The sequence below is a fragment of the Mustela nigripes genome, chromosome 2 (genome assembly GCF_022355385.1).
Source record: "Mustela nigripes isolate SB6536 chromosome 2, MUSNIG.SB6536, whole genome shotgun sequence".
Classification (NCBI taxonomy): domain Eukaryota; kingdom Metazoa; phylum Chordata; class Mammalia; order Carnivora; family Mustelidae; genus Mustela; species Mustela nigripes.
The window spans coordinates 18,297,186-18,319,667 of NC_081558.1; the positions used below are offsets into that span (position 1 = coordinate 18,297,186).

The 22,482-nt window shown below is 45.8% G+C and overlaps 2 protein-coding genes across 2 annotated transcripts in view; both read right to left on the reverse strand.

Moving 5' to 3' along the window:
• Positions 1-228: 228 nt before the first annotated feature.
• Positions 229-10,617, reverse strand: IP6K2 (inositol hexakisphosphate kinase 2). The gene is made up of 5 exons (XM_059389667.1): positions 10,416-10,617; positions 8,271-8,493; positions 5,203-5,378; positions 1,449-1,624; positions 229-1,004 (listed from the first exon to the last, which is right to left on the reverse strand). The coding sequence occupies exons 1-5, from the start codon at positions 10,615-10,617 to the stop codon at positions 504-506; spliced, it is 1,278 nt and encodes a 425-aa protein (XP_059245650.1). The 3' UTR covers positions 229-503.
• Positions 10,618-10,657: 40 nt separating this feature from the next.
• Positions 10,658-22,482, reverse strand: part of PRKAR2A (protein kinase cAMP-dependent type II regulatory subunit alpha) — a 147,685-nt gene continuing 135,860 nt past the window's right edge. The window contains exon 12 of the mRNA XM_059389668.1: positions 10,658-10,747. The gene's annotated coding sequence lies outside the window, so the exon portion shown is untranslated. The remainder of the gene's footprint in view (positions 10,748-22,482) is intronic.

The window sequence follows — 22,482 nt, forward strand, 5'->3', positions numbered from 1 at the left end:
CCTGTATCAAGTTCTTTGCTTAGGGGGTGCTGGCATACTAGCCCAGCCCAGACCCCAGAGAGACTTACGGGCCAAGTCAAGAAGCTGTGGTGACTTTAGGTCTAGGAGATGGGGGCAGCAGCCAGGAGAATATTCCTGGGCTAGGGTGGAGACAGCACGTGTGCGGCTTCTGTGGGGTCGGGAAGGGGCTGGCTGCCTACCCCTAGTAAGAACGACAGCAGTACTGTGTACAATTAACAAAAAGATTTGTATTAGAACATTTACACTCAGGGAAGAAAGAGGTATCTGCATCATCAAATGTGGAATGTTGAAGAAATAGTTAAAATAAATAAAAGACTCCGAACGCGGTTAGGGCTGGCTCAGGCTGGGACTCACAGAGGCCTCTGCACATCAGCTCCAGGCTGCAGGGGCCAACGGCCTGGCCATACTGGCCTCCTCCCCGACGCAGCACAGCTGTGCCTGGGACACAGAGAGTCTCTCAAGTGCTGGGGCAGCCAGCAAGCTCACTCCCCGCTTTCCTCACTTATCTCTGTGACAATGTCTATCAGGCTCTGGAGCCCAAAGATATAGCCAGCATCCTGGCCCTCATGTACCACGCTGTCCTCGCCATACAGCCTGCAGGTGGTGTGTGCAAAGTCGATCATGCGCACGTCCACAGAGCTGGTGCCGATGGGCTTGTAGGCATAGGCACCAGCAGACTCGTCAGCTGACTCTTCTGACAGGTCCTCCAAGTCCTCAGCATCTGAGTCCAGGGCCACCTCAGGCCATTCCTTGCCATCATAGATGACCAGTAGGGAACTCGAGTAGAAGCGATAGGACTCCTGTCGCTCCAAAACGGCCTTGAGCTCAGTCAGCTTCTTAAGCACAGGGCCCAGGAGCTCACGGCGCAGGTACCGACCATTGTGGAAAAACTGGAAAAGTGCCTCCTTGAAGCCTTGCACTGACAGCTTCCGCCCATGGTACTTGTTCATGAACATAAGCTGCCCACTGCCTGCCTGGTACACCTGTCGGGGGGGAGACCGGCAGATTAGGTACTGACCGCCACTCTCAAAGCCTGAACCCCAGGGAACCGCAGCAATAGGACAGCCCCAGATCAGAAGCCTTTAACCTGTCAGGTACACCCGTCACACTGTCCTCTCTGATCAGCAACCACTCAGTCAGGATGCAGCCCTCTGACCTGGTTCTGTGCACAGACCCCTCCTGAGTGTATGGGTCGGTGAAGAGGGCCTAACCTCCCTTCCCTAATTCCCGCTCCTGTCCAGAGGTTCTAGACTCAGTCAACCAGGTCAGCCCCAGAAGATTCACCCAAGCATGCATGCTTTTTACCTAACCAGAGAACGACAGACTCAGTCACACTAGAACCTTGAGAAAACAGGATGCCAGGGTTCGGGAGCGGCAGCTACTGGCTGCGCTAGCCAGCCCAGGCTCTAGCCCAGCATTCCCCTCACCTGCATGCCACACACACGGACACCGATGACTGCGGACGTGCTCTGCTGGCACTTGCGGATCTGGTTGGCTGCTTTCTCCTCTGAAGCATCGTCACCGTGCTGGCGGGTACCCATCTTGAGGTCCAGGACACAAGGCACCTCGTAGCGGGAAGTCAGGTTTTCCAGTAAGATGAATTCTGAGTGGTTAAGGACAATCCTCCTTCTGAGAAGGTGCTGCTGCATGGGGCCTTGGCACTCCTAGGGCTCAGTGCCTGCACAGAGGGCCTCAAAGAAGCCCGAGTCCACAGAGGGCCCCATGAGTCCTGCTATCCCCCCACACAGGGAGCCAAAGCCTGGCTGACTAGAGAGCTAAAAGGCATACTCTAAATTCTTGTCAGGGATCTATCTGGGTCCAGCCTGAGGGACACACACACACACCATTTCCTGGACTCAGCAAGGTGTGGGAAGAGGGTTCCACACCAGATTGTCCTAAGTTACGAACAGAACATTAAGTAAATCCCGTAACCTTATATGTGAACTGGAAGTATCTGTATGAAGTCATGAAAAAATTTCTCTTTAAAATAAATGTGTATCAGGGCGCCTACCTGGCTCAGTGGGTTAAAGCTTCTGCCTTTGGCTCAAGGTCATGATCTCAGGGTCCTGGGATGGAGCCCCACATCAGGCTCTCTGCTGAGCAGAGAGCCTGCTTCCTCCTCTCTCTGCCTGCTTGTGATCTCTGTCAGTAAGTAAAATCTTTAAAAAATTAATAAAAAATAAAATAAATGTGCATTGGGGCGCCTGGGTGGCTTAGTTAAGCATCTGCCTTCAGCTTAGGTCATGATCCCAGGGTCCTGGGATGGAGCCCCTTATCAGGCTCTCTGCCCAGTGGGGACCAGCTTCTCTCTCTCCCTTCGCCTACTTGTATTGTCAAATAAATGAATAAAATTTAAAAAAATAAATAAATGTGTATTTCCCTGCTAGAAACCCAGGAAGTTTTTTGGGGCAGGGACTGGTGAACTATTTGTTGTATAGCCTGTACACTAGAAATTGTTCTTAAATTTTTAAGTCCTCAAAAAATTATTATATAATACTTCATGACACATGAAAAGTAAATGATACGCAAATCTGGGTGACCGTAGTTTTATTGGGATATGTCCCACTCATTCATTTACATTATCACCTATGGCAACTTTCATGCCATAGTGGCAGAGCTGTGACAGCCTGTGCAGCCTACAAAGCCTAAAACATTTACTGTTGGCCCCCTACTGAAAAGGTTTGTCACTCTTGCCTTAGAAGAATAAGGAACTCACATCTGGAGTAGGAAACATACATGACCCTGGACCATCATTTTATACCAAGACAGCCATCAGACTATCGTGATTGTCAGAAGGACTCAAGAGCCTATTTTAAAAGATCAAACATTGGAGAATTTGTGCATCAGTAAAGGTAAAAACTGCAATGGACTAAACCACATCAAATATGTTTAAATTCACAGATGTGTAACAATGCCGAAAAACTCTGGTCACCTTTGGAGGATGTTGAAAAACCCACTCACTACTCCAAGTATTTAGTAAATAAAAGACAAGAAACATTTACCCTGCCTTTCTCTTTTATCAACTACACCTCAGAATGAGCATATACTTGATGAGAAAATGTTTACAGATTCCAGCTAAGAAGGAACAACAAAACTAAGAAATTTCCTAGTGGGAAAATGGACCTAAGGCGATAGCAATACAGGAGAGAAAGACAAACAGTGCACTGCTGATGGACAATACCACCTCAGAAGGACTCCTGCCCCCACCCCAAAACTGAACCTGAATGTGATCAAGCCTGAAGATCAAATTATCAATAAAGGGAAGAGAAAGAAAAGAGTAACAAGTAAAGGACACCACAGGAATGTAATGAGAAAAATCCAGATGGTGGGAAACTTCAGAAGACTGACTGACTGACCAACCTCCCTCTCTCCCTCCTTTCTTTAAGATTTATTTATTGGGTGGGAAGGAGAGGGAGAAAGAGTCTCAAGCAGACTGTCCACTGAGTATAAGCCCAACTTGGGGCTTGATCTCATGATCCTGACATCAGGACCTGAGCTGAAACCAAGAGTCAGCTGTCTTACCTGACTGTACCACCCAGACACCCCGAAGACCTAGTTTTTTGACAAATTTCCCAAGAAGAAAACACAGTATTTATTTAAAAAGACTTAAACATTTCGACCAAATGCAACATGTGAACCTCACCTGAATCCCCATTCAAACAATCCATCAGTAGAGAGATTTATGATGAGGTGCCTGGATGGCTCAGTGGGTTAAAGCCTCTGCCTTTAGCTTGGGTCATGATCCCAAGGTCCTGGGATCGAGCCCCACATCGGGCTCTCTGCTCAGCGGGGAGCCTGCTTCCTCCTCTCTCTCTCTGCCTGCCTCTCTGCCTACTGGTCTGTCAAATAAATAAATAAAATCTTAAAAAAAAAAAAGATTTATGAGACAATTAGGAAAATGTGGACACAAGCTAGATTTGATAATGAATTACTGTCTACTTTCAAGGAGCAATAATGGTAATAATGTCTTAAAATATTCTTGGAGATCCATGAGCCACTTCAGGAAAGCTCAGCTGGTGGTGCTAAGTTTAAGACAGTCGTGGCAGGAGTTGGACATAAGTGAGTGAACTGCCGAACTTGGGTCACAGGTACTTGTAAGTTCCAAGTATTATTCTATGTTCAACGTGTTTAAAATATCCCCTAGTAGATAAAAGAAAACCCTTTTGCTCTCTTAGCTCTGCTGGAAGCTGGAGGTTGCTAGGCCCCTGTGTAGTGCACAGAATTCTAGCTTTTTTCCTCCTGTGTATTACTACACTGAGTCTCTATGTAAATATGGACAGTTAGCATTTATCGACATGTACCTATTTCTCTGTTAAAAAAAAAAAAACAACTTTAAAAAATGGGGTTACAGAAGGTCAGCAAAGGGTGGGTTTGAAATGTTTGGGTGGGTTAAGTGGGTATTTGATAACATGGCTTTTCCTCTGGCATGTTTGTGATATTTAATGGATATCCTTGCAGTTTAAGATGACACTTTTAAAATTAAACTCTAATGATGACTTAAGCCCCAGCACTTGATGGGAGAATCAGCAGAACCTATAGGATCTTTGGAATGGACATTCTCTATTACAATTTTGTTCCTGTTTATTTTTAAATTTCCTTTTTGTTTCATGGAAAGGAAAGATGATGCAAGTGTACAAGTTGCTTTGTTACAATAAAACTAACTAACTAACTAACTAAATAAAAATATCCCCCAATAAAAAATTAAATAAAGCATACTCAATTCTGAGGAATCCCTCCCCCAAGATTTACAAAAAAAAAAAAAAAAAAAAATCCGTGAAACACAGCTTCATGGGCTAGAAAGGGGAAAAAGGAAAGCCCCTTGTGCTATGCTTCATGTGCAAGTTTGATGAATCAGGACTGAAAGGCTGGCACCCACCTGCCACCCCACCCTTGGCAGGCAAGCAGGGGATTTCCAAAAACATGAGCCAACTCCTTGGACTCTAGGCCAAAGCCTCCCTGGTATAGGCTGTTCCCTCCGGGAGGTGCCACTCACCTGCTTCCCCACCGCCTGTATTCCCAGACCAGCCCTCGCTCCTGCGGGAATACAGATCTGTCCGCGGCTACCACAGAGGGTGCCCTGGCACAACCATGGCTAGAAAACAAACCCAACTTCTCTACACTCTTTGGCCCTGACCCACCCTTCCGACCCCGAGGCTGACAGACTCTGTCAGCAAAGGATACTGTACTGGTTCCGATGTTTTGCGTTCTCCTTCATTCTCTGTAACTGCTGCTGGTGACACTTCATGCTCCAAGGGTTATAGTGTTTAAGCTGGGAGCTGACGTTCCCCTTTTTCTCTACACTGTAGTACAAGACTTCAGATTTCTTTAACCACTCAAATTCTTCTTCTAATTTATGGCTGTAAGGAGACAAGAAGCCAATCACAATGTCTTATCAAAACTCAGGGCCAAAGAGGCATGAGAGAACTTCTGGAGTGATGGGAAGTTTGAGATCTTGATGGGGTGGTGGTTTCAGTGTGCACACTAAACACTTCAAATGGATACATTTTACTGTTTAGTGTATTATACCTCAAGAAAGATGATTTTTAAAAAATAAAGGGGCCAGCTCAGTTTTTTTCTACAGTAAGGAAAACCCAAGATGCAAGAACAGCCTTTGCGTCCACCCTGGCGCCCCCACGACTCCCTCCCAAGCAGTCCTTACTGCCCTCTTCTTCTAGGCGGTACCACCGCCCCCCCCCCCCCCCACCGCCCCGGCTTCAGATACAGCAGGTTCCCAGATTCTGAAGGCTGGAGACCAGGGAAAAGCCAAACTAAAATTCCATGGGAATAAGCCAACCTACTTAGCTACATTATAAATGCTTTAATTTATATATATTGTTTGTATTTTTATAAGCTCTGCCAAAGAGTGTCACCTGGACGGCTCTGTATAGGTGGAGGAGCCTCCATTTCAGGGACACCCAACGGATCGTTTTTGTCTCTCACCATCAGCGAGCAGCCTGAGGGGAAGGGACGGCTCTTGTCTCAGTCACTGCTGCATCCCCAGGACGCGGCACAGGGTAGCCGCAGAAGCAACGAGCAACTACAACTCTTTCAGAGCTGCCACCGTGGTTCTTGACCCAAAATGGCATAATTTAATCCAGAGTCTGTTTGTTTTTACCTTGTATGATTAGACTTTATTTCAAAATAAATGAACTAGCAAGTTATAGCCTAACAAAAGGCTAATGACGTTTACAAGGCAGAATAAACAACGAACTGGATGACTTCATTTTGTCTACTTTTTGAGGAGGCAGCAGGGGGGCAGGGGGACTGAGGGAGAGGGAAATCCTAAGCAGGCTCCATGTGACAAGGGGCTTGATCTCACAATCCCGAGATCATGAACCTCTGAGCCAAAGTCAAGAGTCGGACACTGAACTGACTGAGCCAACCCGGTGCTCCATGTCTGCATTAATATAGTGCACTGAGTGACATAGTCCAAATCTGATTCATCTGAAGTCCGCACTCTCCTTTGTTTATAACTTCCATTTAAAAATTAATTCCGGGGCACCTGGGTGGCTCAGTTGTGGGTGTCTGCCTTTGGCTCAGGTCATGATCCTGGGATTGAGCCCCACATCAGGCTTCCTGCTCAGCAGGAAACCTGCTTTCCCTCTCCTAGTCCCCCTACTGTGTTCCCTCTCTCAAGGCCTCTCTCTCTATCTGTCAAATAAATAAATAAATAAATAAAATCTTTAAAATAAGTAAATAAATAAAACTTAAAAATAAAAATTAATTCCTAGGGTGCCTGGGTGGCTCAATCAGCTAGGCATCTGACTCTTGATCTTAGGCTCAGTTCTTAATCTCAGGGCTGTAAATTCAAGCCCTGTGCTGGGCTCCTCACTGGGCATAGAGCCTACTTTAAAAAAAAAAAAGTTAAAAAAGAAAAAAATGCACTTAAAAATGTCTTTAAAGGAACATTTTTATGGGGGTGCCTGGGTGGCTCAGTTGGTTAAGCATCTGCCTTCAGCTCAGGTCATAATCTCAGGGTTCTGGGATCAAGCCCCATGTTGTCCCACTCCCTGCTCCTCAGGAAGTCTGCTTCTCCCTCTCCTTATGCCCCTTACCCTCCCCAACCTCAACTCATGGTCTCTCTCAAATAAATAAATCTCTCTTTCTCTCTCTCTCTCTCTATATATATGTATATTTATGCAGATTTCCATAAATTTGGTTAAAATCATTTTTATTTTAGGAAGTGCACAAAACTCCCTTTTTGTACACACCCAACCTGTATTTGAAAAATCAACTGATTATCTCTTGTCCTAAATGTAAAATATGAAAGAAATGTGTTATTTCTGGGGTGCCTAAGTGGCTCAGTTGGTTAAGTGTCCAACTTTTAGTTTCAGCTCAGGTCATGATCCCAGGGTCCCAAGATCTAGCCCAGCATAGGTTTCGGAGCTCAGCAGAGAGTCTGCTTGAGATTCTCTTTACCTCTCCCTCTGCCCCTCCCTGCTGCACAATCCTGTGTGCCTGCATGCTCTCTAAATAAATTTTTTTTTAAAAAAGATTTTATTTATTTATTTGACAGAGAGAGATCACAAGTAGGCAGAGAGGCAGGAAGGGAAGCAGGCTCCCCGATGAGCAGAGCCCGATGCGGGACTCGATCCCAGGACCCTGAGATCATGACCTGAGCCGAAGGCAGCGACTTAACCCACTGAGCCACCCAGGAGCCCCCCCCCCTTTTTTTTAAAGATTTTATTCATTTATTTGACAGAGACACAGTAAGAGAGGGAACACAAGCAGGGCAGTGGGAGAGGGAGAAGCAGCCTCCCACAGAGCAGAGAGCCCGATGCAGGGCTCAATCCCAGGACCCTGGGATCATGACCTGAGCTAAAGTCAGATGCCTAACAACTACCCAGAGCTGCCCAGGTGCCGCTAAATAAACTTTTTTTTTTTTTTAAGAAAAATTTTAAAAAATAAAGGTGACATTCTGTAATCCAAATGTAACCTCAATACTAAACAGAGAAATGGCACTGCCTTTTAGCTTCACCTATAATACATTAAGAAAAAGTCTACTACATCTTTTCCATTTTCTATTTCAAAAATCCTGATCTTAAAATGCTAATATTTAACACAAACTTCGAAAGTGTAACCCAGAGTCATTAAAGAGAAGCTGCCGTGTGGGAACTGGCCACTGAGTTACAAGGCACAACTAAATCCATCATTTGAGTCCCTAGCTCCAAGAGACTGGCCTGTAACTAAGATCCCCTGACACCTCCCCTTCCACGGAGTACAAGGTCCTCCCCCACCTCAGTTTATACCTCTTCATCTTCTCCTCTTTCCGGTGCTGCCTCACCCAGTCCTTGGGGCTCTTCTCCGTTTCTAGAACGTGATGTTTTTTGTTTGTCCACCTCAGGAGCTTACTTTTTGGTTCACAGTCTGAATTGTCTACACTGTCCACAGTTCCATGGTCCCCCTTTAGTGGATATGCTATTAAACATAAGTTCCTGTCTTCATCCTCTTCAAAGCGTACAGATACCACACCTGCAAGGGGGGTGAGGAGCAGAGAGAACTTTTAATTCCACAGAAGATGTGTTATAAATAACATGATTGTAACATTTGTTTTTTTCTTACCCTGTTCCTTAGTCTCTATGTTGCCAGAGGCCCCAAACTCATCTGCAAACCTAACAAATATCAAAACAGCTAGAAAAGATGACACCACACAAGACAAGCGATTAGGGAGCAAACATGGCCGAGAGTCTTCCTCTCTGATGCACTCAACAAGGCAAGAGCCAAAGAATTACAAGACACATTTTTCCATCATTGAAAATGTTTATTAAGTTTTATGTAATTCTTCTAATCCTAAGAGAGACGTGAAAACATTTGCTCTTTATATCTTGCGGGAATTTTTGATGCCCTAAACAGAAACTCCGACGGCCTGAGGCTTGCTTTAAAGCAGAGCCTAACATGGGGAACAAAGGTTTGCCCTGAGGGGTAAGAAGCATCCAAAGGTAAGGGAAGACTGGGCAAGCAAAACAAAATAAAGGAGCAAACAAAACAAACCACACAGCACAACAGACACCCTAGCAAAGGCTTCTTGCAGCGCACCCCCACACGGGTGGGCACCCCAAGCCTTTTGTCCTCAAACATGTTACTTTATTTGGTCTTTGCAGTCACAAAAGAACAAAATGAACACAAGGCAAATAGGGTCCGGCCGGGAGCACAGACGCGTGGTGGCCTTGAAAGCAGCTCTCCCCCTTGAGTCTCTAGAACCTGCCATGTGTAATTAGACAGTCTTTGAGGAGGGGGCTGTCAGGTGGGAGCGTTTCAGCAGGTGCCGACGAGCGCCTTACAACCGACTGGCTGAACACCTTTCCTCCCAGGCCTCTGTGGCCTGGGATCACTCAATTTGCTCAGTCCTTGCTGCCCGCCCGCTTGCTCGCTCGCCCGCTTGCTCGCTGCAGGGGAATGCGTGCTCAGAGAGAGATGACACTTCTGAGGTGGTCCCTGGCTCTGGGCGCAGAGGAGCAGAGGAGCTTGGGTGGGGAATTCAGGGGACCACACTTCCCTGTGGCCCGGGGAAAGAACCAGGGGGAAATAGGGGGCAGGGGCGGCCAGCTAACAAGGGGCCTTTGGCTTTGTCCTGGAAAAAACAACAGAGAAGGACCAAGTGAGGGCCCTCAACTCCCCCACCCCCCCCACAACACACATGCATATTCAGAGTACAGAAAGAGGCGCCCAGTACATTCTGTCTTCAAACAGCATGTTTCAACAGTCCCAGAAGAACCTAAGTTGTTCAAGAGTCTTTTGTATAAAACCAGGCAACGTAAATTTAATTTCCTTTAATGGATTCTTTGATTTACAAAATATCCTCCCACCCCAGGAAAGACCACACCATGCTGGTGGCTGATGTCACCCCCAAAAATGCATTATAAAAAGAAAGAGAGAGTCACCATATGTGAATCAAAGGGTTGCCATAACATTGCAATTTCGGGGACATTCCGTAATAGCAAAGGGCTTCAGCTAATCAACACAGGCCTCCCACTCCTGCATTCCATCTGACTCAACCCTGCTCCCAGCCTACCTAATCACCAGGGCTTCTGGTTTCCTGGAGGACAAAAAGCAGGCCGCAAGGATTCTGGGTAAAATCCTCCCAAAGTCTTCCCCCGCTGTTCCCCCACGGGGGCCTATGGGTTACTGAGATCAAGAGACACCTGAACATAAAACACAACTACACTTCCACCAAAATTAAACTCAAAACAAATCCACAAAACAAAACAATTGAGCAATCTTACCAGGGCTTGCAAACTGAGGGTGTGAGGTGCTGGGCTGAGGGCCAAGAGGAGGAGGAGGGAAAACAGAGTGAGGGGAGGGGTGAGGGCTCCCGGGATGGCTGCCCCGGCCTTCCACGGCAGCGCCGCCTCTCATCTCTTCGCCAGGCGACCCCTATGGCAGCGGGGGCTCACCTTTGTACTGAGGAGTGAATTTGCGCATCTCGGCTGGGAGAGTCTCGTAGAACTGGTGCTCCCTCGGTACCAGGGGCTTGCATAGGGTCGTCTCGTTGAAGCGGAGCACGCATGAGTGCCCCCCGACCTGGTGGACAAAGGGCTCCAGCAGGACGCCCTTGGTGCGGGGCTCCACGTCCATGGCCCTGAAGGCTGGGCTCATCCTCCAGGCGCAGGCGGCAGGGAGAAGGGGGAGGCGGCGGGGTCCAGCGGCCAGCGCGTCCTCCGTCTGTCGTCTGTCCGTGCGTCCGTCTGTCTGGCCTCAAGTCCTCGGTTGCGCGGGCCAGGACGCTCTGCCAAAAGCAAAGAGAGACAATAGCATTGGACGCGGCCTGGGAACCGCCGTAGAACCGCGAGCACTTCAGCAGAAAAACAGCGCGAGCTCAGGCGGGGCCCTGCCCACGCCGCCTACCCGGGCCCCGCCTCCTCACTCAGAAACAAACAGCCAGAGCTACAGCGGGGCGGGGCCAGATTCCGACTCGCAGGGACTGGCCCCAGGTGTCCTCAAACAGCCCGTGCCCTCCACTAGGCGGGAAAAATGCAAGCCACGATTTGGTAAAGTCCCATTTCACACCTAATAATTCAGATTAATTTTTACCATTTTCTCTTTTAAAAAATATTTTATTTACTTGACAGAGAGCGAGAGCAGGAACACAAGCAGGGAGAGTGGCAGAGGGAAAGCAGGGCTCCGGGCGAGCAGGGACTCCTATGTGGGGCTCAATCCCAGGACCCCAGGATCACGAAATGAGCTGAAGGCAGCCGTTTAACGACTGAGCCACCCAGGCGCCCCATAATCCTTACCATTTTCTGGTTAAGACTAACTTCATTTTTTAAAAGATTTTGAGAGAGAGAAAGTGCGCATATTCGCCAGCGCACGAGCTGGGAAAGGGGCAGGGGCAGGGGCAGAAGCAGAAGCAGGCTTCCTCCCCGTAGAACAGGGGAGTTGGCCGGGGGACTCAATCCCAGGACCTCGGAATCACGACCTGAGCGGAAGGGAAGTGCTAAACGGACTGAGCCACCCAGACGCCCCCATACATACATATTTTTAATACTTTTATTTTTTTAGAGTAGTTTTAGGTTCAGAGCAAAAAATGAGAGGATGATAAGTGCCCACAGAAACACCTGCCCCCACACATGCCATTGCCTTCCCGGTTATCAATATCCCCCATCAGAGTTGTAGGTTTGTTATAAAAGACGATGAAACCTACATTGACTCATCATCCTAGATTACATTAGGGTTCTTAGTCATTAATTATGTTTTTATAAAATGCAGTTTAAGGGAAAACCTGCTTACTCACCATCTGGTAAGATTTACTCCCCCAGGGTGTCCACTCCTCCCCCTCAACCCTAAGGCCAAAGACAAGCCCCATTAACCTTATTAACAGTGGAGCTCTGGCCTGGCGTTAATCATTAACGTCTGTATCTAAAAACAACCGATCAGGGCTGGCTAACTCCTTTTAAAAAGATACACAGTGTTCTAGGTCACTGACTATTTTTATCAGTTCTATCCTGATCTCCAAAAGCTGGGGCACACCATTAAGCCAAAGCTGCGCTCCTGGAGTAATCAGGGCTCCCATCCTCTCCTGAGGTTCAGGGCCTTAGACCTGACTTTGCATCCCTAAACACCCCAGATCTCAGCAAAGCAACCTCTATGCAACTGACTTCAAGGGACTTCATGCTAGTTCTCTGTTTTCGGTCTGTAATTTACAGACTACACAGCTGCTACTAGCACTTCTTATAGGGTGTGGGGCATGCCATTATCTGTAGGGTTCTTAATTGAGAACTCTTCCAGTTCCCATTACCCCAAGTGACATACTGGTGATGAGAACAGGTCTGCTGAAGATGTGCCCACTGTCCTCTAGGGTGAGTAAAGCACCTACTACGTGCTGGCTCATTACAGAAACTTACCTCATTTGGTCCTTGGGATACTTTCTGTGAGGAAGACACTATTCTCTCTGTTACAAACAATGAAGCTAATTTGGGGAAGTGAGGAAACTCATCCAGGGCCAGGGACAATAAGCCACAGCTCCCAAATGAACCTCAATCTGTTGGAGGACCTTACGGGGCCACTTCTACGTCCCAGAGTCTTTAAAACTAGTGCCCTGATACAGCACTCCTCTTATGTTACATGGGACATTTAGCCTGGTGAGAGGGTGCCTTCACCATGCATATTTTCTCTTTATATACATAACCTCTTTTAGAGTTTAAACCGATTGCTAATCTCTTTTTAGAAGGATCTGACTGTGGGTCCCAACTGGACTCAAGGATTAGGAATCAATAAGCTTTCCTATACGCAGAGATAAAAACCAAAGGTCCTGATTTCTCTCCTGGCACCACCTTCTCATGACCACAGAAGCCCTCAGCAGGACATGTGCTGAGGAGGTTTCTAAGCTCCAAGGATGAGTACATTCCAGCCATTTCCAGACCCTCTCCAGAAGGTGGAGCTCTGAGACACTTGGCCACACCAGCCCTTTCTTCAGGTCTACACAGACTAGTTCATACTAATCCACTGAAAAGACCTCTGGAGTAGGAGCAATACCAAAGAAAAGCTACTGTACTGACTCACAGTCGGTCTGCCAGAACCCAAGCACAAACCAGGTACCAAGATTATTTGTCAATGCACAAGACACCCCTCATGGACCAGGCTTTAGAAACACAATCCAAGCCTTTCATTAAAGTATAAACTGCTTTTGTCGTCAGAGTAATATTAATACCAATGCAAATCCCTTTCCAACTCTGTTCAAACTTCCTTTAAGTGTATTCAGTTAGGTGGAAGAATCTCTCTCTGGGCATCTCTCTCACCCATCCTTACCCTAAAGCAAAATTTACAACAAAAACTGGTCCTTCAAGGCAACTCTCTGGAGTACGGTGCATAGGGGTGGATGGAGGCCACCAGGCCTGGTGAACGTCTCCATCACCTCCTCCCAGGTCCTCAGTGTACTCATTAGCTGCTGGGTATGATGTGGCACCTTGCCATCCTCCCCCCAGCACCCAACTCTGGCAGTCCGCAGGACACTGCTCCCTGGAGAATCATCATCATCTTGGGTAGAGAGGCAAGAAAAATAAGGCTAATCCTTGCCTGAGCCAAGCTGATGACAGAGAAAACTGCCAAATATGAGCTGGGAGTTAGGGAGACAACGGATTACTGTGTAGTTAGGTGGAGCCAGATTCTAGTCCCAGTTCAGCCACTCAATTGCTTGGAGATCATCTCCAAGTCCCTGGTTCCCTCTGGGTTCTGGTTTTCAGGTTTGTAAAATGGAGAAGAGAGGCATGGAGTAGACCTCTACTGTGTGCGTGGTATAATGCGATTAGTGAGCGGTAACTAGTTGTTTTAATCAAATAGGAAAAAATAGTAAATATAATTGCATTGTACATATAAGGTAAGTCCTATTTTATGATTCTTTCATTAAAAAAAATTTTTTTTTGAAGATTTTATTTATTTGAGAGAGAAAGAGGGAGAGATTGAGAGAACGAGTGGGAGGAGGGGCAAAGGGAGAGAAGCAGACTCCCTGCTCAGCAGGGAGCCCAATGTAGGACTGGATCCCAAGACCCTAGGATCATGACCTGAGCCAAAGGCAGATGCTTAACTGACTGAGCCACCCAGGCACCCCATTTAAAAAAAAAAAAATTTAAAAAGATTTAATAGAGCACACGTGCACAAGTAGCCAGAGCAGCAGGCAGAGGGAAAGGGAGAGGGAGAGGGAGAAGCAAAATCCCTGCTGAGCAGAGAGCCTGATGCCAGGGCTCAATCTCAGCACCCTGGGATCATAACCTGAGCAGAAGGCAGATGCTTAACTGACTGAGCTACCCAGATGCTCCTTTGTGCACCCCTGTTTCAATTATGTTTAGTCTTTCAATATGAACGTTAAGTATGGCTTCACCATACCACATATTTCTCACATTTGGGGTTGCTGATGAAGAAGTGGAGCTTTTGTTCTAGCTTCCCTTAGAGGCTGCATCTCTGTGGGAAAATGAAGGATCAAATTTCCTAAGGATTACACACAGCAGATCCGCTCCCTCTCTAATGGCCTCAACCAGGCCAAAAGAAAAGTGCCCAAAAACCTGTTCTTTTTCACCTACTACTCTGTCCCACACGTGGTTTGAGCTCTCAATGATTTTTAAACATCCGAGGTCTAAGGCCCAGTGTCCCAGGAATCCTGAAGTATTAGAAGTTACTGAGAAGCCCATGCAAAATGTGTGGGCTCTGTGCCTAGGGACAGGGGGAATAACCACAGAATACGGTCTTCAGATTTAGCATCTATTTTAGCCTTCCACATCGTCTCACATTGGTCCATGAAACTATGAACAGGTAAGGAAAACAGAATATAACTCAGCCTAAGACAGGAGGACATAGATTTCCTCCACAGCTCATCCCCCTAAATCTGTCAGACTGGTTTAAGGATCTGCTGGAAACAATGCTTTAATATCCTTGCTTCTAAAATACTGCGGACTGGGGCGCCTGGGTGGTTTCAGTGGGTTGAGCCTCTGCCTTCGGCTCAGGTCATGATCTCAGGGTCCTGGGATCGAGCCCCACATCTGGGCTCTCTGCTTGGCAGGGAGCCTGCTTCCCCCTCTCTCTCTGCCTGCCTCTCTGCCTACTTGTGATCTCTGTCAAATAAATAAATAAAATCTTTAAAAAAATAATAAAATAAAATACTGCGAAGAGTGGCGCCTATGTAGCTCAGTTGGTTAACTGACTTCGGCTCAAGTCAGGATCCAGGATGGAGTCCTGGCATGTGGCCCCTTGTTGGGCTTCTCCCTTTCCCTCTGCCCTCCCCATTCATGCTCTCTCTCTCAAACAAATAAAATCTTTTAAAAATTTTAAAAAAATAAATAAATACTTCAAATAAAACAATGACTCATGAAAACCCGTAAGCTCACTCATCTAGAATTTAGTTAATGAGGCCACAAATGTGGTCTGCTGGGGCCACCTACTTTGCCTCAAGAAAAGCCCCAGAGTTGGACAGTCACAGGGGATGGTGTGAGGCACACCAGCCTGATGGTGGAAAAACAACACTCACCATTCACACCTCCTCTCCGTGAGCGTGAGCCGCAGGGCCACCACCATACAGCATCTGCATACAACCCACAACTACACAATCCATGACTATACCACCAACATCACTGAAACTCTTAAACACTGTTGGTAGGAACGCAAAAAAAAAAAAAAAAAAAGGTGGTACAGCCACTTTGGAAAACAGTTTGGCAGTTTCTTAGAAAGTTAAACAAATACTTATTATATGACCCAATAATCCTATTCATAGGTATATGCCTAAGAGAAATGAAATCCAATGTCCACAGACTTGTACATGATCTCAGAGGCACTACTTACAATAGCCAAAAGGTGGAAACCCAAATATCCATCAAATGGGTGAATGAATAAACAGACTATGGTACATCCATATCATGCAACAGTATTCAGCAATAAAAGGGAATCTTGATTCATTATAAAGATTCATCATAAAAGCACGCAAGTGAAAAAAGCCAATCATATATTATATGATTAGATTTATAAGAAATGCTAGAAAAAGCACAACTCTAAAAAGTAGATTAAGCAGCTGCAGAGGTAGGAGAATAGGACTGACCACAAGGGGACTAAGAGAACTTTCAGGGGTAATGAAAATGTTATATGCTGTGACTGGGATACTAATTACATGACTGCATAAATTTGTCAAAATTCATCAAATTGGGCTTAAAATCGATGAGTCCTATTGTATATAAATTATACCTCAGTATAATTTATAGGGATTAAATTTTTTCTTACACTTTTTAATTTACCTTATTTTCATAAGTACATATTATTTTAATAATCACAAAAAAAAAACAGACTTAAAAAGATCACATTAGGGTGCCTGGGTGGCTCAGTGGGTTAAAGCCTCTGCCTTCAGCTCAGGTCATGATCCCAGAGTCCTAGGATTGAGCCCCGCATAGGGGTCTCTGCTCAACGGGGAGCCTGCTTCCCCCATCTCTCTGCCTGCCTCTCTGCCTACTTGTGATCTCTGAATGTCAAATAAATAAATAAAATCTTATAAAAAAAAAAAAGATCATATTAGCTGTTAAATAGCTTCTATATGCAAATGCTTTGGTTGAGATTTACCTTCCCATCCATTCTAACTGGGCTCATTTGCCTCACACTGAGCATCTTGAGACACTTCTGCCAAGATGCCTGGGTCACCATCTTGGTCAAAGGAAGGACTCCCCCTTTCCGTGAAGGCACTCCCAGATGGTACAGACTTTCAGAGACAGCCATGTTTTCCCTTATAAATCCATGACACCCACTGCTAAATCTAAAGCCATTTGCTCACTCTGAAAACCCAATTTTTATCAGGGTCTTAATATTTAGCAGACTTCTACCAGTTGCATGGTTATCTTTTTAAATTCTTATAAAGTCAAAGCAAAAGCATCCTTTACAGACAAACAAGCAGAACAGAAGCATAAAGGTGCAATAAGCCTTTCTGTAAAATCCATAAGGAAACAAAAATCAGCATCAAATCTTCTATTACTCTAGCTTCCTTGTTATTTTTCAAGCATGCCTGGAATATGCCTACCTCAGGGCCTTTGTGCTTGCCATTCCCTCTGCTTGGTACATTCTTTTCCCAGGCATCCCTCTGGCCCGCTCTCTTACCTCCTTCAGCTCTTTATGCAAATGTCACTTCTTTAATGAGGTCCTCCTAAGCTACCCCATCTGAAAGGACCATACCTCCTTGTTTACACTCCCTAATACACCTTGCTTTATTTCTCTATAGCACTTATCACCATCATCTAACATATTACATGTCTTCTTTGTCTTATTTATTTTTTGTATCCCCCATCCTGACCCCACCAGAAAACAAAGTCCATAAAATCAGAGATTTCTGACTGCTGTGTTCACTGCTGAAATCTCTAGAGTCCAGAACACCAGCACAGAGAAGGTACTTCACAGGATATGCCTCTAGTCACTACTGCGTCATGAAAACCTGCTGTACACAGATAACAGAAGACTCAAAAGGCACCCACTGCAATTATCCAAACCCAAACTAATCATACAGCGAGTACAACTATTAAAATGAGGCATGCAACACACCTGACCAAATGTATTCTGAGCACTGAACTAGTGTTAATTTTGTATTTATAATTCCCCATCTATCAAGCTGCATTAACTGGGGAGTATAAATGAAGGATCCTGCACCTAAAGACTCATCTGGGACCTGGTGCTGTGGAAACATTTCATGGAAACAAAACTTAAGCTCCTAATGCAATGACCATCTCTTAGAAAATTCTCTCTTGCAGAAAATCAGGCAAGAAAAGAATGGTCATTCAAGAATAAACTTTTAAAATGTGGCCTCGGGGGCACCTGTGTGGCTTTAGGTCGTGATTCCAGAGTCCTGGGATCAAGCCCCGCATCGGGCTCCCTGCTAAGCAGGAAGCCTGCTTCTCCTTCTCCCACTCGCCCTGCTTGTGTTCCCTCTCTCGCTGCGTCTCTCTCCCTCTCTGTCAACTAAATAAATCTTCAAAAAAAAAAAAAAACAAAAAAAACGGTGGCCTCAGGGCATCTGACTGGCTCAGTTGGTGGACAGCAGGACTCTTGATCTCGTGCCCCACACTGGGTATAGAGATTACCTTAAAAAAAAAAATGTAGCCTCAAGAAGATTAAAATTCTGTAACTTAAAACAAATATACTAACTAGCATTCAGAAATTATGTGTTGGTACTGAGTTCACATCCCAAACACCCAAGGTTTTCAGGTTGCAATGTTATCATTAAAAGAATTATCCAGGGGCGCCTGGGTGGCTCAGTGGGTTAAAGCCTCTGCTTTCGGCTCAGGTCATGATCCCAGGGTCCTGGGATCGAGATCGGGCTCTCTGCTCAGCAGGGAGCCTGTTTCCTCCTCTGTCTCTCTCTCTGCCTGCCTCTCTGCCTACTTGTGATCTCTGCCTGTCAAATAAATAAATAAAATCTTTAAAAAAAAAAAAAAAGCCTCTGCCGTTGGCTCAGGTCGTGGGAGAGTCCTGGGATTGAGCCCTACCATTGGGCTCTCTGCTCCGCGGGGAGTCTGCTTCCCCCTCTCTCTCTCTGCCTGCCTCTATGCCTACCTGTGATCTCTGTCAAATAAATAAATAAAATCTTTGGGAAAAAAAAAAAAAAAAGAAAGACAATTACCCTGGGGCACCTGGGTGGCTCAGTCAGTTTAGCATCTGCCTTCCGCTCAGGTTATGATCCCAGAGTCCTGGATCAAGCCCCACACAGACTCCCTGCTTGGTGGGGAGTATGCTTCTCCCTCTGCCTGCTGCTACTGTTGCTTGTGTTCTCTCTCGCTCTCTCTCAAATAAATAAAATCTTTAGAAAAAAATAATAAATAAATAAAAGATAATTATCTCCATCTTTTTTGCAGGCAAAGCAAAGAAAGGCCATGGGTTGGTGGTGGGTCTCTGCTGAAGGCCCCCTTCAGCAACACTGGTGGGTCTGCCCTCCAGCTTTTAATGAGGTGTCTTAGCAAGACAATGCAGAAGGAAAATCATTCCTCACTTTGCCTTGGATTTACCGGAAGGCTGGGTAAAATGACGCAGAACTCCTGGTAACAAATGAATATACAAAAAGGAGTTTTAGCAAAATAACACCAGGAAGGAAGAGGAAAGCTATCAATGTTTGTCTTGTGGGAGCCACCAAGGATAAGGGCTGACCAGACTGACCCATCTGGGTACAGGGCATTGAACTAACACCAACCTCAGGAAAACTTCTACCACTGTGCCACAGAGTTTAAGCCCCGTCAGGACATTTCCCCCTCAACCTTTTTTTAAAAATATTTTATCTTTAAGTACTCTATATACCCGATTGTGGGGCTCAAACTCGTAACCCTGCAATCAAGAGTTGCACACTCCATGGACAAAGCCAGCCCAGCGCTCCCTGTCCCCAATCAAGACATCTCTTATACCCCATTGTGAAAGTACTTACTCCCATGTCTAGCAGAAGAGTGCCATGATGGCCTATCAGGATATTACGAAAAGTCTGCTTACTAATTTTATGATTTTTAAGCAATATGAGAAAATTGTTTAAAAGCAAGATATAAAATTGTATAAGCTATTATTATCTAAACTAGGTCCAAAGAATTACAGAGGAAAAGACTAGCAGAAAGTCCCAGCTATGCCACTGAATCATATATTTAAAAATGGTTAAAATGGGGCGCCTGGGGGCGCCTGGGTGGCTCAGTGGGTTAAGCCGCTGCCTTCGGCTCGGGTCATGATCTCAGCATCCTGGGATCGAGTCCCGCATCGGGCTCTCTGCTCAGCAGGGAGCCTGCTTCCCTTCCTCTCTCTCTACCTGCCTCTCCGTCTACTTGTGATTTCTCTCTGTCAAATAAATAAATAAAATCTTAAAAAAAAAAAAAAAAAATGGGGCGCCTGGGTGGCTCAGTGGGTTAAAGCCTCTGCTTTCGGCTCAGGTCATGATCCCGGGGTCTCTGCTCAGTGGGGAGCCTGCTTCCTCCTCTCTCTGAATGCCTCTCTGCCTACTTGTGATCTCTGTCTGTCAAATAAATAAATAATAAAATCTTTTTTTTTAAAAAATGGTTAAAATGGTAAATTTTATGTTATGTATATTTTACCACATACACAAAAACTAAAAACAAAGTACCAGCTACTCACAGGGGTCATGGCTGCCTGCCCCCTTCCAAAGCCCTGTAGTCACTGCATTAAAAATGTTGAAAGCCTTCAAGTCTCCCAGCTCACCTATGAAAGAAACTTGATACAGATTTCCCAAATTTGACAACAATCCTAAAAATTTATATGGCACAGATGAATTAGGAAGTTAAAAGAAAGTGTTCTAATGGGGTATCTGGGTGGCTCAGTGGGTTAAGCCTCTGCCTTCGGCTCAGATCATGATCTCAGGGTCCTGGGATTGAGCCCTGTATCAGGCTCTCTGCTCAGCGGGGAGCCTGCTTCCCCCCCAACCTCTGCCTGCCTCTGCCTACTTGTGATCTTTGTCTCAAATAAATAAAAAAAAAATTTTTTTTTTAAAAAGTGTTCTAAGTTGTCAATAATAGAAAGAAGATGGCCATCAACCTAGGGAAGCAACTGTGTGTCCTTTCTATAGAAATATCAGAATACTGTTGTCACAGAAGAGGCAGTCAAAACGCTGCCCCAAAATGTAGGGGAAAATACTGCAGGTTGTAGTATTTTTCTGCTTTTTGAAATGCGAACTTCTGATTTCTTTTTTCAAACTAAACAAATATTCTCTGCCAAAGCAGCAGAGCCCGGGAGACCAGACACAGTGCTCCGCATCAATTCGACACCTATGCCTGTGGTCCCACACTGGGTGTTCATTTTCTCCCTCGTTAACATTTTATTCTAGTTTTAATAAAGGAAAAGCTCTAAGTTGTCCATAAAATTATTTCATTAAAGCCACAATAATGCAGATCCTTCCCCCAATGCTTAGGGACAAGTAAAACATCAGATTCTGTGCCAAAAATCCAGACGAGCTTTTCTGTAAGGGAAACAGCAGCCTCTCGGATGCTTCTCTAGATCCACCAGCATGACCACACTGCCTGATCTCTCTGCCTCTGATCAGATTTCTGGAATGAAAGACTAGTGGGTCCCAAGATGGAAGAAAATGAGAAGGAGCTTTCAGCCTACCGACAGGTACGTTCATCAGAGTTACACTGCTAAATTACAAAGTTATAGCAACTTAAAAAGCTTTTTCTAGGGATGCCTGGGTGGCTCAGTGAGTTAAGTGTCTGCCTTGACTCAGGTCATGATCCCAGGGTCTGGGGATAGAGGCCCGTATCAGGGTCCTTGCATAGTGGGGAGCCTGCTTCTCCCTCCACCTGCTGCTCCCCCTGCCTGTGCTCTCTGACAAATAAATAAATAAAATCTTTTTTTTAAAAAAAGCTTTTCTGGGGCTTCTGGGTGGCTGAGTGGATTAAGCCTCTACCTTCGGCTCAGGTCATGATCTCAGGGTCCTGGGATGGAGCCAGCAGGGAGCCTACTCACACCCCCTCCCCGTCTGCCTCTCTGCCTACTTGTGATCTCTGCCAAATAAATAAATAGACTCTTAAAAAAAAAAAAAAAAAAAAGGCAGCTTTTTCTAGCTAAAACTGTAGCACCACTCCTTCAAGGAAGTTGAAATTATTAACTCTGGTGTCACACATCCTATCAGAGTATCATTTTCTTATAAAGAACTAAATGTATTCCATACACACATCCAGAATTTTTCAGTCCTCCTTAAAAAGCCCATTACCCCTCTCTGAAGGGCGATCCATCCCTTCCATCTCCTCCTCGGTGCAGTCCAGGACTCCCACCACCCTGTAGGGAACATACACAACAGAAACATACAGAAATGACCACCTCACATTGCAGCTGAAACGGCCATGAGGTCTCAATCTGAGGGACTTTCCTACTTTGAGTCACAGTTCTCTCTTATGCCAACAAGTCCACTCACTGGCTTTAGGCAAGATTATACGCTCTCTGAAGGTAGTCGGTGTTTAACCCTACTCCTCTCTCAGCTGGCTTCCAAACCAAATGAGACACGTGAATGTATCCTCTGAAACACAAGAGCCAAAACTGATTCAGTCCTCATGGGCAACCACAGAACCCGAGCACCCCTGACCTGCCTAGGCCAGCACCCCAAGTGCTGTACCTGCTGATGAAGGGACAAGGTGTGTCCTGCACTGCACCAGGTCCTGTGGCCAAGGGGCACAATTTCCTCTGGCTTCTTGCAAAAAACCCCACTCAGGTAAATACGCTCCTCAAGGGTCTACAAAGTGGCCCCGGCTCACAGCACCAATCTGGAAGCTTTTTTTTTTTTTTTTTTTTTTTTTTTTTAAGATTATGTATTTGAGAGTGACAAAGAGTTGGGGGGAGAGGGAGAGAAAGCGTCTCAAGCAGACTTCCTCCTGAGTGTGGAGCCCAATGCCAGGAGCCCAATGTGGGGCTCAATCCCATGACCTTAAGACTGTGACCTGAGCCTACACCAAGAGTAGGATGGCACTGAATAAGCCACTCAGGCATCCCCCAATCTGGCAGCTTTCATCACAAACCACTCTGCAAAGTGTCAGT

Coding starts and splice junctions, on each gene's coding strand:
- IP6K2 (XM_059389667.1), bottom strand. CDS start 10,617: ATGAGCCCAGCCTTCAGGGCCATGGACGTGGAGCCCCGCACCAAGGGC. Junction 8,494..10,415: donor ATTCACTCCTCAGTACAAAG/GTGAGCCCCCGC, acceptor CCCCCCTTGCAG/GTGTGGTATCTGTACGCTTT. Junction 1,005..1,448: donor TCCGTGTGTGTGGCATGCAG/GTGAGGGGAATG, acceptor CCCCCCCGACAG/GTGTACCAGGCAGGCAGTGG.